This window comes from Suricata suricatta, chromosome 1 (assembly GCF_006229205.1).
Source record: "Suricata suricatta isolate VVHF042 chromosome 1, meerkat_22Aug2017_6uvM2_HiC, whole genome shotgun sequence".
Lineage (NCBI taxonomy): Eukaryota > Metazoa > Chordata > Mammalia > Carnivora > Herpestidae > Suricata > Suricata suricatta.
This window is the reverse complement of record NC_043700.1, coordinates 75,854,383-75,868,536: the sequence shown is the minus strand read 5'-3', so window position 1 is coordinate 75,868,536 and position 14,154 is coordinate 75,854,383. Positions and strand designations below refer to the sequence as shown.

At 35.6% G+C, this 14,154-nt stretch overlaps 1 protein-coding gene across 3 annotated transcripts in view; it reads right to left on the bottom strand.

Moving 5' to 3' along the window:
* Window positions 1–8,056: 8,056 nt before the first annotated feature.
* Window positions 8,057–14,154, bottom strand: part of TTC29 (tetratricopeptide repeat domain 29) — a 234,357-nt gene continuing 228,259 nt past the window's right edge. For 2 of the 3 annotated variants that reach the window (XM_029955273.1, XM_029955328.1), the window contains exons 12-13: window positions 8,571–8,640; window positions 8,057–8,286 (exon numbers count right to left, since the gene is read on the bottom strand). In XM_029955273.1, coding sequence (XP_029811133.1) covers window positions 8,256–8,286; window positions 8,571–8,640 — 101 coding nt within the window. In that variant the 3' untranslated portion in view covers window positions 8,057–8,255. The remainder of the gene's footprint in view (window positions 8,287–8,570; window positions 8,641–14,154) is intronic. The other variant, XR_003914733.1, reaches the window with a different exon arrangement.

Sequence of the window (14,154 nt, the reverse complement as noted above, 5' to 3'; positions counted from 1 at the left end):
ACCATTGTAACACCTGTTATTTTTATTCTTTTTAATTTTTGATCATGTAAATAGACAAAATATTAGTATTACACTGTTGTTTTAATTTGTACTTCTTTGAACACCAGCAGATGCAGAACATGTTTAAAAGTTTAGGGATTATAAAGTGGGGATAAGCTTATTATTCTCTGATGCCAAATTTATTCAGCCTGGTGAATCCTAGATTGTCCAAGAAAATAATTATTGAGAATGTTTAAAAGAAATTTTGAAGTAATTCACATGTATATGTATACCCACACACATATTTTTTTGAGTATATACTCAAAATCCAAAATTTGGGCAACAATAACCTAATATAATCAATTGTAGTTTCATAAAGTTTATAGATATGATTCTACAAAGAACTGTTATTTCAGGTAGAGGTTGAGATGGTTAGATACAAAAGCAAATGTTTGGAAATAAAAGCAATTTTTAGTGGAGTAGTAATTAAACCTACATCATTTGGGTATTTTTCTTTCTTTGATTTTCAGTCCATTTAGATCATAATTTTTAAATATAAAAATCCCATAATAATTGCATGGCCACACTACTCTCCAGAATATAGCTTATAATTTTCATGGTATGTGTGAGTGGATGGAGGAAAAATAAGTATCTGTCAGTGATAATGATAATGTAATACCTTCTTTAAAAATATCTGAACAAAATAACTTTGGAAGGAAGGCATTAAAACTACTCATCTTATGGAGCACCTGGGTGGCTCAGTTGGTTGGGCCTTGACTCTTGATTTCAGCTCAGGTCATGATCTTATGGTTGTGAGATCCAGCCCCAAGTTGGTCTCCATGCTAGGTGTGGAGCCTGTTTGGGATTCTCTCTTTCTCCTCTGTCTCCACCTCTCCCCTGCTCATGTTCTGTCTCTCTCAAAATAAACTTCAGAAAAAATAAACAATTTTTGAAGAATCTTACTATAAAAGACAAATGATGTAGTAAATTTTCAAAAGCGAAACTGAAAGCTAAAGTAATTACAGCACATTATGGATGGAGTGTTGTATTTTAGGCACTGTTATCGTGACTTAAAAGGCGTTGGAAACCATGGTAAATACTTAGGTTCTCAGTGACTGGTCCTTGCTGCTCTATGTATGGAAGAGCCTTTTACAGAGACTTGCACTTGCTGCAATTATGATTTGCATCAGGCGTCACAAAAAGTGTAGTTTTCATATTTGTTCACAAATAAAGAAAGTGACTCCAGTTGAAATTTAAGGAGAAACTGCCAAGGAAATCTTCAGATTAGATCCCTTAGAAGGGATGAGGGCATTTTGATTACAAACATTCTCACAAAACTTTCCAGACATATTTTTAAAGGCTCTTATAAGAAGACACTATTAAAAGGCTATTGTTACAGAAAAAGCTTCAAAGGAAAAAAGAAGTATTTGTTATTTGAATTTAGAACTTCGAAGCCAGAATTGTTCTTATGAAAGGAAAAAGTTTTATCATGGCTGAGCTTACTTTTAAATAGAGTGAGATGAGATGGTATATTTTTAGTGAAAATGGTTAAGGAAACGCTATACACATGGTAGAAGAATCTTTTTTGTCTTTAATGTTTTTTATTGTTAAAACATATATCCACAGCATATAGTTCTGCATGTGGAAAAAACTAAACCAATAGAGATGTATAAAAAATAAAATCAGAGGCACCTAGGTGGCTTAGTCAGTTATACATCCAACTCTTTGTTTGGGTCAGATCATGATTTCATGGCTTGTGAGTTCAAGCCCCACATTGGGCTATGTCCTGACAGTGCAGAGCCTGATTGGGATTCTCCGTTTCTCTCTCTCTCCCTGCCCCTCTCCTGCTCCTGCTTTCTCTCTCTCTGTCTCAAAATAAGTAAATAAACTTTAAAAAATAAAATAAAATCATTTTCAGTTCTATTCCCTAGAGAAAATTGCAGCTCACATTTGCATTTAAATCACGTAAGACCTTTTTCTATACTCATACATATATACATTAACCACAAATACACATAACAATATTTAAATAGCAGTGTGATCAGGCTGAATTTACTGAGTAGCCATATCTCCTTTTTATTTTTAAGTTCTATTTATTGAGTTATAATTTACTTAGTAAAATTCACCCTCGTTTATACAGTATCCTCACTTATACCCTACTCCATTACCTTTGAGTAGTGTATGTAGTTGTACAATGACCACTAAAGTCAAGATTTAGAATATATCTATAGCCCCCAAAGTTGCTTCATATTCTTTTATAGTCACTTCCCTTCCTCTACCCCCAGCTCATGGCAACCATCCATCTGATTTTCATTCTGCAGTTTTGGCTTTTCCAGGATAAATACAATTTTTGTGATTGGCTTCTTTCTCTTGGCATGCTTTTGAAATTCATTGTGTTATATGTATCAACAGTTGCTTTCACTTTATTGTTGAGCTGTATTTCATTCTATAGAATATGCCACAACTTATTTATTCACCAGTAGATGGATATTTTGGTGATTTCCAGTTTTTGACCATTATGAATACAACTGTTATAAATATTCACATACAGGTCTTTGTGTAGATTTATGTTTTCACTTCTTTTGAGTAAATAACAGAGTGGGTAAATAACATACACATATGGTGTGTATTTAAATTTAGAAGGAACTACTAAACTTCCAACACTGCTGTGCAGTTTTGCATTTCCATTAGTAATTTTGAGAGTTCTAGTTGCTCCACATCTTTACAAAACTTGGAATTTTCAGATTTTTAAATTATAGCCATTTTCCTAGGCATGCAGTATGAGATCTATTGTGGTGTCCATCAGCATTTCTCTAATAATTAATGGTATTGAGGATATTTTCATGTGCTTATTTGCTATTTATGTATCTTTGGTGAAATGTTCAAATTTTTTGCCTCTGTTTTATATTGCATTCTTTGTCTTACTGAGTTATGAGTTTTTTATATAATTTTTATTTTTTTTTGTTTTATTTATTTTTGATACAGAGAGAGACAGAGCATGAGAGGGGGAGGGGCAGAGAGAGAAGGAGACACAGAACTGGAAGCAGGCTCCAGGCTCTGAGCTCGCTGTTAGCACAGAGCCTGATGCGGGGCTTGAACCCACGAACGTGAGATCTGACCTGAGCTGAAGCCGGAGGCTTAACCGACTGAGCCACCCAGGCGCCCCTTATATAATTTTGAGATTAGTCCTTATCAGACAGAGTTTTCAAATATTTTCTTCCAGCTTGTAATTTGTCTTTTTTAAGAGAACTTTTTAATTTTTTCCCAATTTTACTGACATATAATTGACATATAACATTGTATTCATTTTAAGGGTATGATATAATGATTTGAGCTATGTATGTAAATATTGCAAAATGATCACCACAATTAGCTTATTTGCTATTCATTACCTCACAAAGTTACAAATTTGTTTTACCCCTTGTGATGAGAACTTTTAAGATCTACTTTGTTAGAAACTTTCAAATATATGATCTAGCATTGGTAACTATAATTGCAGTGTTGAGGATTTTTGCATCTATAGTCATCGGAAATATTGGTCTGTAATTTCTTTTCCTCTAGTGTCTTTGTCTGGTTTTGGTACCAGGGAAATGCTGGTCCTGTACACGGAAATTGTTCCCTCCTAGTCTATTTTTTGGAAGAGTTTGAGAAAGATTGATTTTAATTCCTTTAAAAGTATTTGATAAAGGGTTGCCTGGGTGGCTCAGTCAGTTAAGAATCCAGCTCTTGATCTCAGGTCACCATCTCATAGTCATGAGATTGAGCCCTGCATCAGGCTTCACTATGAAAGTGAGGCCTGCCTGGAAATCTCTCTCTCCCTCTCTCTCTGCCTCTCAAAAAACCATTTTGTAGAAATCATCAGTGAAGCCATCAGTCCTGGGATTTTGTTTGTTGGGAGGTTTTTGATTACTGATTCAATCTCCTTATTGGTAATTACCAGTAAAATACTCATAATAAATACTAGTAACTGGTAATTTAAGTCTACCTACTATTGGTCTAGTCAAAATTTCTATGTCATGATTCAATTTTGGTAGATTGTATGTTTATAGGAATTTCTCCATTTCTTCTAGGTTGTCCAATTTGTTGGTGCATTCTTGTTTACAGTAGTTTCTTATGATCCTTTGTCTTTCTGTTTTCAGTTGTAACATCTACTCTTTCATTTCTGGTTTTGTTTATTAAAATAAACAAATAAACCTTTCCTTTTTTTCTTGATGAATCTACCTAAAGGTTTGTCTATTTTATTTTTTAAAAAAAGGCTCTTATTTTCATTCATCTTTTCTATTGTTTTTTTAGTCTTTATTTCATTTATTTCCACTCTGATCTTTGTTCTTTCATTCCTTCTACTAACTTTGGATTTAATTTCTTTTTCTAGTTCTTTTTCTAGTTCCTTTAGATATAAAGTTAGGTTCTTTGAGATCTTTTTCCCCCCATAATACAAGCATTTATCACTTTGAGCTTCCCTTTTAGAACTGCTTTTACTGCATCCCTTAAGTTTTGGTGTGTTGTATTTCCATTTTCATTTGTCTCAAGGTATTTTGAAAATGTATTTGATAGCTTGTTGACTAATTGGTGGCTCAGTAGCAGTTGGTTAAACTTCCCATATTTGTGATATTTCCAGTTTTCATCTGGTAGTTAATTTTTAGTTTTATAGCATTGTTGGTGGAAAGGATGCTTAATATATTTTCAACCTTCAAGTTTTAAATATGTGTTTTGTGGCCTAACATATGATCTGTCCTGGAGAATGTTCCCTGTGTACTCTGTTTCTTTTGAATGAAATGTTCTGGATATGTCTGTTAAGTCCATCTGGTCTAATGTGTCCTTTAAGGCCAATGTTTCCTTATTGATTTTTTGTCTTGATGATCTATCTATTGATGCAAGTGGGAGTATTAAAGTTCCCTACTAGTATTGTATTGTTGTCGATTTCTTCCTTTAGGTCTGTTAATATTTGCTTTCTATATTTAGGTATTTCTATGTTGGGTGCATTAATATTTACAAATGTTATATCTTTTTGTTGGATTGTCTCCTTTATTACTATATAATGTCCTTAGTCTCTTATTGCAGTCTTTGACTTAAAGTCTATTTTGTCTCATATAAACATAGCTATTTTAGCTTTCTTTTGGTTTCCATTTTTATGTAATGTTTTCCCATCCCTTCACTTGAAGTCTTGTGTATCTTTAAAGCTGAAGAGAGTCTCCTGTAGGTGACAATAGTTGGGTCTTTTTCTCTTTTTTTAATCCATTGAGTCTTTTGATTGGAGTATTTTGTCTGTTTACATTTACATTAAAATAAGTATTGATAGCTTGGACTTTTTGCCACTTTTAAACTTGCTTTCTGGCTGCTTTGTCATTCTTATGTTTTTTTCTTCTCTTGCTCTTTTTCTTTATGATTTGATAATTTTATGTAGTGTTATGCTCATATTCCTTTATGTTTTGTGTAACTACTAAAGGCTTTTGCTTTGTGGTTTCCATCAGGCTTCCATAAAATATCTTATATATATAGCAATTTATTTTAAGCTGATAATGACTTCAATTCCAATGGTATGCTCTGTCCTTTTTCATACTAGATTATCTTTTTCTTTTTCTTTTCCTCTTTCTCCTCATGTTCTCCTTTATTAATTTTTTTCATAAATTGTGTTTCATGGGCATCAGTTTTTTTGATTGTTGTTGCAAATTCTTCTGCTCTGTCATTGGTGTTTTAATTTTGTTTAGTGACCTTTTCACTGTATGAATATTTTAATGTAATCATATGTTGTAATTGTTAATTCTGCACCTGACTTTGATTCCTTAATTAGGAGGGCATTCCCCAACACAAGATTAGAAACACAATTCCCTTGTATATTATAAATCTATATATTTATCATATATATAATATATATTATATATTCTGTATGATTCTGTATATTTATAATTCTATCTGATCAGATAATGTGAGATGGGAACACATTATAAATTTGTTTCTATATAGAAAACCAGGGGTTTCAATGCATTTATTATGGTAAGACACACTAGGGGAGGGGCCTAAGACTGAAGCATTTTCTTAATCTTTTAAAATAGGCATGGAGGGGTGCCTGGGTGGCTCAGCTGGTTGAGCGTCAGGCTTCTGCTCAGGTCATGATCTCACAGTTTGTGGGTTCGCTGACAGTTCAGAGCCTGGAGCCTGCTTCAGATTCTGTATCTCCCTCTCTCTCTGACTCTCCCCTGCTCATGCTGTTTCTCTCTTTGTCTCTCAAAAATGAATAAAACATTTAAAAAATAAAAAAATTGACATGGATACATTTTATTATATAATTCATCTCTGAACAAAGTAAGGATTAGTAGCACCAATTCCCTGCACAGTTAAAATTCACATATAATTTTGACTTCCCCAAAACTTAACTACTAATAGCCTAATATTGACTGGAAGCCTTACTGATAACATAAAACAGTTGATCTTTTGTATCTTATATGTATTAGATACTGTATTCTCACAAAAAAGTAAACCAGAGTAAAGAAAATGTTAAGAAAGTCACAAGGAAGACAAAACATAGTACTATACTATATTTATATATAAATATACCTACATGTATTAGTGGACCTACACAGTTCAAACCTGTGTTGTTCAAGGGTCAATTATATCCTATCGGCTAAAACTATCATAAAATAAAGTTCTACACAATGTAATGTTCTGATAGTGTTAAGAAACATATATTTGGTTTTTGTTCTTGATTCCTGGCACAGAGGTCCTAATGTAATACAATAAATAAAAAATTTCATTAAAGGTGGAAGGAATATCTTTTGTTATAATATTTGGTTTTTGTCTCCAGGTCCTGACATAGCTCTGGATTGATAAAGGTGAAAGGATCATCTTTTGTTACTCATAACAAGCCCCTTTTAACTACACCAGAGTTTATGTTAATGAGGTGACTTTTGCAAAGCCTTTAAGGATGGGGTCTTGTTTCCAGGGGAGCCAACCAGGTGATTAGAGTTTTGAAACTTCCAGGCCTATCCTCTGACCTTTGGGGAGGGGGGAGGGCTGGAGGTTGACATAATCAGTAACGGTCAATGATTCAATATCTCATACTTATGTTAGAGAACTCCATAAGAACCCCACTGAAGGGATCTGGGGAGCTTCTGGGGTGGTGAATGTACAGAGGGGCTGGGGGGACAGGTGCGTCCAGGAAGGGCAGGGAAGCACCAGCTCCTCGCCCATGCCTTACCAACGTATCTCTTCTATTTGGCTCCTTATCTCTGTCTCTTATTACATTCTTCATAATAAACTGGCAACGTAAGTACGTGTTTCTCTGAATTCTGTGAGCTGATACAGCAAATTATTGATGTTAAGGAGGGGGTTGTGGGAATCCTCACGATGTAGCCATGTCAGTCAGAAGTATAAGTGACACCTTGGGACTTGCGACTGGCATTTCAGGTGGGAACAATCCTGTGGAACTGATCCCTCAATCTAGGATCTGTACTGACTCCTGGCAGTTAGCGTCACCCACTCAGTATCTGCTGAGAATTGGAAAATTGCTTAGTGTGTAAAACTTCATGCATTTGGTGTCACAAGTGGTGTGAGTAGAGGACACAGACGATTCCTTCACAGGTGAAGGCAACTGTTTTGAATGGTGCTTACCACTTTAATAGTCTCCATTGCTTATTAACTTTCTATGTTGAAAATTCTTCCTGAAATTTAATGAATATTCTCCCACGTTTATTCAGTATAGATTTCCCTAAGTTTAAAATGGTTTTCTCTGGGTACCTGGGTGGTTCAGTCTGTTTAGCATCCGACTCTTGATTGCAGCTCAGGTCATGATCCCAAGGCCACGACATAGAGCCCTTTGCTGGGGTCTGCACGGAGTGTGGAGGGAGGCCTGCCTGAGATTCTCGCTCTCTTTCTCTGTGTGTGCGTGTGTCCCTGTGCCCCTCGTCCCCACTCACACACTCTTTCTTTCTAAAAAAATTTTTTAAAAATCAAAATAAAATTATTTTCTCATTAGGCACAACCAAATTTGATTCTATAATTACACTTTTTCTCGTGGAATAGTGGATAAGAGGAAAATTTTATAGTTTGTTTTATGAATAATTGTTGATATTTCTAAGCATTTGAGATACATTTTTTATTTTCATGAATTTTAGATTAAATTAGTAGTAGTACATTGTAATACAAAATCCAATCTAAATATAGTCAGAGTTTTATTATAACTGTATCTGTATTATTTGTAACATATTCCTATGACAGTTATCAAGACTAAGGTGACATGATAAATTTCTTCTTGCTTTGTTGCTGAGTCAAAAGCTGGTTTAAGTCTCATTTTTTCGATTATCTGGAAATCTGAAATATACAAATACAAAATTTAATTTTATATTGGGGCAGAAAGTAAAAGACATTTGCTTGAAAGATATTTTGTTTTCTGTAATTTTCTGACATAGCTTAAAAGATGAAAAACACTTAACCTTATGTAATATTTAAAAGCAAATCTATGATATTTTCAGACAGTGTTTTAGTATGAACAAGTACTAGATGAAACTATTCTTCTTGTGTTTGGAGAACCAGTTTGTACTTAATATTTTGCCTAGAGTGTATACAACAGAAACTTTTTACTTGGTTCATCTTACCCATTGAGTTCTTCTTTCAAATTCTCTGGGATTTGATACAAACTTCCTAGTGAGGATTTTCTAGATCCCCCTACAGGAAAAGAGATATATAAGTTTAATGGCTTATCAGAATTACAACTTACAGTTATATTGAGCTTGAACCTGGGAATCCCTTTCCAGAAATACCTACCCTGATCACTTGTATGATCAAAGTGTATGTATTCCCTGTGTCACCAGGGCAGATTATATTCGTCAACCATGGCCACCTTATCTCCCACTTTACATGTTTCTCAACAGTATGACCTTGTCACTTCCCCATCAAAAGGTGGAGTCTAATTCACCTTCTCATGAAATTGGACTAGGCTTAGGATCCTTTTGTAATCATTAGAATGTAGAGGAAGTGGCTGTATGATCACTGAGGTCAAAAAAGGCTGTGCAGCTTCCTCCTGGTTTGCTTAGGGTGCTTGCTTTGGAGGAAGCCAGCCAGTCACCTTACAATAAGCCCTACCATCCTGCCATCCTGGAGAGGCCACATAGAAGATGCTTCAGTTGAGTGTACCAGGTGAGTCCAAACTTCCAGCCATCCCTCCAAGGCTCCAGTCTGTGAGGGAAACTGTCTTGGATCCTTCAAACTAGCCTATCTGTCAGCTGAGCACCACCATCAGGTGACCTCAACTCATGTCTAGCCAAACCATGGTTGAATTCCTAATCCACAGAGTTCTTGGGATATATAAAATGGCCACTGGAAGAGCCACCTTTTGGGGGATAAAATGACTCATTAAAATAACACTCAGAAGGAAAATTAATTTAGAGAGCAATATCAAGTATCCAAATAATTAAATAAGATATGCAAAGCATATACATATTAAGAAGCATGTTAATTTTTTATTTAACTTTCATATCTGCCTTTCAACTTTTGAGTTGAATCCACTGGGACTAATCCAATAATGTGCTTTTTATTCTTGTTTATCATAGGCCTCAGACTCCAGGTGCCCTTTCATTTCCTGTATTCTATTTTCTTTCTTTTTAAAAATTTTTTTAAATGTTTATTTTTTTTGAGAGACAGAGAGAAAGAGGGAGACAGAGCATGAGCAGGAGAGGGGCAGAGAAATAGAGGGAGACACAGATCTGAAGTGGGTTCCAGAATCTGAGCTGTCAGAACAGAACCGGATGCTGGGCTGGAACTCACAAACTGTTAGATCATGACCTGAGCCAATGTAGGATGCTTAACCAACTGAGCCACCCAGGTGCCCCCCCCCACCTCATATTCTATTTTCTTTAAGGCTCTATATATTTCCTACTTTGTCCCCATCTCCTACTATAGCTCCTGAAACACTTCCACTGTATCCTCATTCCATTTTCTGAATTACTTTTACTTTCTTGCTCTAACAGAAACATGACTGCTCTCAAAGGACACTGACAGCCCAGTAGCCTTTCTTATTTTTCTTTTTGTCAGTCTCGCTACCATTGGACCTGGATTTGTCAGATGCCCTCCTTACACCTTATTGTTCTCTGTCAGGACACTCACCTTCCTTCCTTCCCTCCTTCCTTCTTCCTTTTCTTCCTCCCTTCCCTTCCCTTCCAAAAGTCAGTCATCAGTTTATACAACTAACTATTGTGATCTACCCACAACTGGGATCATTCTCAGTTGATTTGATCAGTGGCTTATTGTTACATTGCTACTACTTTCTTAATTTAGCAGTTTAAGTGTACATGTAGAAGATTCTTCACCTTGAGCCTCAATTCCTTGAGCTCTGTTCTTTTAGACCACACCCTACTTCAGTCGTTGATTCCCAGGGATATACTTAGACCTTGCCATTAGCAGTAACTTCAAGTCCCCTGCAAATCCAGCTGCAAGCATTCAACTACTTCCAGCTTTATCCTTCTAGATCACTCCTTCTAGTACCCCAACACCAGCAATTCTTCTACTTCCCTGGGACCTCCAATGCTGTCCCATTTTCATTATTCCTCTCCATTTAGACACCATCTCTCCTTTCTTTGTTTAACTTAAATTCTATGGTCATTCTCCCCCTTGCATATAGCCTGACCTCATTATACTTTGTCATACTCATTTGACAAAACTATAACCCTAGATAAACCCAACTGTCTCCCTATTCCTTTCCTGTAATATCTACCTCAGTGTGGCTGGAAAAAAATATACAACCAGGTCTTACTTTAAATTTATAGCCACAGACATTACGTGGACCTTTAATGTTTTCAGGCCATCCTTTTAAACATTCTTGGTCCATTCATTCTTGTACTCTCCTAGATGACTGTTTAGCTCTTTCTTCTATTTTCTCAAATCTCTAATGTTACACATGGATCATTGTTTTCAGTTGATGATTTTATTTTCTGGTCTCATGGTGGAATAAAAAACAATAGGAAAAAAACCTTCCACAAGCTCTGTGTTAACAGTTACTTACCTACCTGTTTTTGTTCTATATGCTCTATCTGACCTACTAAGACTAAGCCCTCTACACCTTCACTAGACCTCATCAGTCTTGCCCACATCAGACATGGCTCCAGTAATTCCTTCTGCCTCCCACTTCTCAGGGTTTTGTGTTTGTTTGTTTGTGTTTCTTGGCTATTAATCTTCCTCATCAGCAAATACATACTTAGTTGAAGCCTCATGACTAAATTCTCACCACTGAATGTGAACAAAAGTGATCCATACTGCTTCTGGGTCTGAGTGTTGACAATGGCCATTTATTCCTCAAATTTTTCCTTTTCCTCAATCTTGGACATAGAGCCATTACCCTATGATTCAGTTTCTAACATGCAGATGTGACAATACCCTAAGCCAGTGGATCTCAGTTGGCAGTGATTTTGCCCCACAGGTGGCTTTGAAAATGTCTGGGGACATTTTTTTGGTCGTCCCAACTCATAGGTGGAAGTGCTACTGGCATTCAATGGATAGAGAGAGGCCAGGGATGCTTCTAAATATCTTACAATGACCATGACAGCCATAGTCCAGCCCCCTCAGCAAGAAAAAAAATCATCTAGCTCAAAATTTCAATAATGCAAGATTGAGAAACCCTGCCTTAGGGGATGGCAGAGCAATAAAATGGAAGATCTTGGTCCCCAAATTGCCTGTGGAGCTACCTTGTAAATGTAGACTGCTCACTTCAGGATTAAGGAAGAAACAAATTTGTATATTCTTAAGCTACTGTACTTTGGAGACTCTTTGTAATAGGAGCTTAGCTTTTATCTTACCTAATGTGTTTTTATCGTTATTTTAGGTAAGGAACTATCTTGGGCTTCTCAGTTTAATATTTTTCATTGCATCACAATATGTAGAACATCCTAACCTCCTAATACCTATATTATACTATCTAACATCTTAAACTCAGCATTCTCTTTGGCTTGGCAGGATGTAACATCTCTTAAGCTGGGGAAATCTTTCCTGGATTTTCCAAGTTTAAAATTATGCCTGGTTTGTCTCAAATCATTGTTTAGCAATCATTCCCCAGATGTTGAAGAAAGAGGATTTTTAGTGGGAATATTTCCCAAGTAGATTCTCTGAGAAGAATAGCTGTATCTGTAGCTATTCTTTTACTCAACTTAGGCCAAGGTTGCCAGTTTAAATAAAAGACATTCACACTCTCTCTGAGCTAGGAAACCTTAGCAATGATTAATTTATATAGGGGAACACCTGAATTCATCAGATGTTCTGATACTTCTATTCATTGGCAATAAGGTGAACACCACAGGATTTGTTTTTGGTTACACTGTTGCAAAAGCACTCATTTTGACTCCTAACCTAGGTTTTGTGCTGTGGGTTTGACTTGGAATGTGATTTGTGGTTGATCTGTAAGACTTACAAGGAAAGCTGGAACAGAAGGACCAATACCACTCCCACAAGGAGACCGGAACCAATGTTGAGACTATAATATTTGCTTGCACTATCTACCATTTCAGTAGAAACAGACACTTTTCTGGTGCTAATAGTAGACTCTCAAATGGTAGATCCCCTCAGGTAAGCAACAAAACGATCTTATTTATACCTCCACTTAGACTGTACTATGCCAAAGAGCAACAGAATAAGTCAGCAAATGCTGACTTGCAATCAACTTACCATCCCATTCCTTTACTTGAAAACAATGGCCTATAATTTTCACATAATACATTTACTATATGTAAATGAGATTTAAAAAAATATTATCAGTAGAGGAGTGCAAATTAAAATGGAGGAGACACTAGTAGTTTTGTGAATGAGAAGGTAAATGAGTTTTTATAATTTTGGCATGCGTAATATTTTTAGTGGCCTTATTCTAGAAAAGGGTAAATAATAACTTGTACATAAAGGTTGTGTCAGGGTTTATAGACTAGACCCCTGGTAATGGATTCAACCTTTCCACAACAAATCAAAAGTATTGTTGTATGCTCACATGAATATACAGTAGTCATTACCTTAAATTTAAAACTCACCATAAGCAGCAAGCACATAGAGCAGGATATGAAGGCTGTATTGTATCAGTGTGGTCTGCAGAGAATTTCTTCATATGGTTTTTGCCTTGTTGAAATATGTGTTGCAGTTCAAAGCTAAAGGGATTACTTCTGAATAGTCATCACAGAGGTTGATTACGTTCGTATATCATATTTAGCTGGACCCTGCAGGCTATTATTCCATTAGCTATGCTGGCCCTGCTATTGTCAAAAAGTTGATCACCTAATGTTAAAAGATTGTGCTTTCTGTTGACCTTATCAAAATGACTCAAAGGGTTTTGTTAAAAAATAAAACTCAGATTGCGTTTTATGAAAGTGATTAAGAATAAATACTATGTGTAAAAATGTCCATATCTTATGGGTGATATTCACATTACACCATTATTAGTGACAAAATTATATTTTGCTTTAGTATGTCAGCACATTTTACCTAAAGTCATAGGTTTAATTTTAGTAGAAATAGTACTTCTTTCTTGCTGATAATAGAGTATCATAAACTGATTTCTGAGAAGGGAACAAAGTGTCTCCTTCCTTCTATGTATTCAAGTCATATAAAACTAACACCATAGAAGTAAGCTCTGCACAGCAATATTAATATGATAGTACATTTACAATGTAAACTAATTACAACATGGTTTCACAAGGCAACTGTACTGAGGAGAAAAATGTTTTGTCTGGAGGAAATATGTATGTAGATGAAAAATTTGTCATTTACCCTTGATAATGAGAAAATCACTTCAAATAATATTTTATTTATTTTTTAAACAATGGTTGTGTAGTTTCATATTTTTTAGTCACAACAGCTGAAAAAAGTGTAAAGAAATGAGCTAAATATATATCCATGTAAACCCTGAATCCCATTACCAATATAAGGCCTATGTTGATAAGCTTGACTTTTCACCTATGTTATTATGAATTAACTACAGATTAGTAAGCAAATGAAGGTGTTTTCTTGACAAAAATATTGACAGGTATGGTTTTATTATTATTATTAATTTTCCTCCATAATATTTTATTGTCAAATTGTTTTCCATACAACACCCAGTGCTCTTCCCCTTAAGTGCCCTCCACCATCACCACCACCTCTTTTCCCCCCTCCTCCTTCCCCCCCAACCCTCAGTTCATTCTCAGCATTCAATAGTCTCTCAAGTTCTGCATC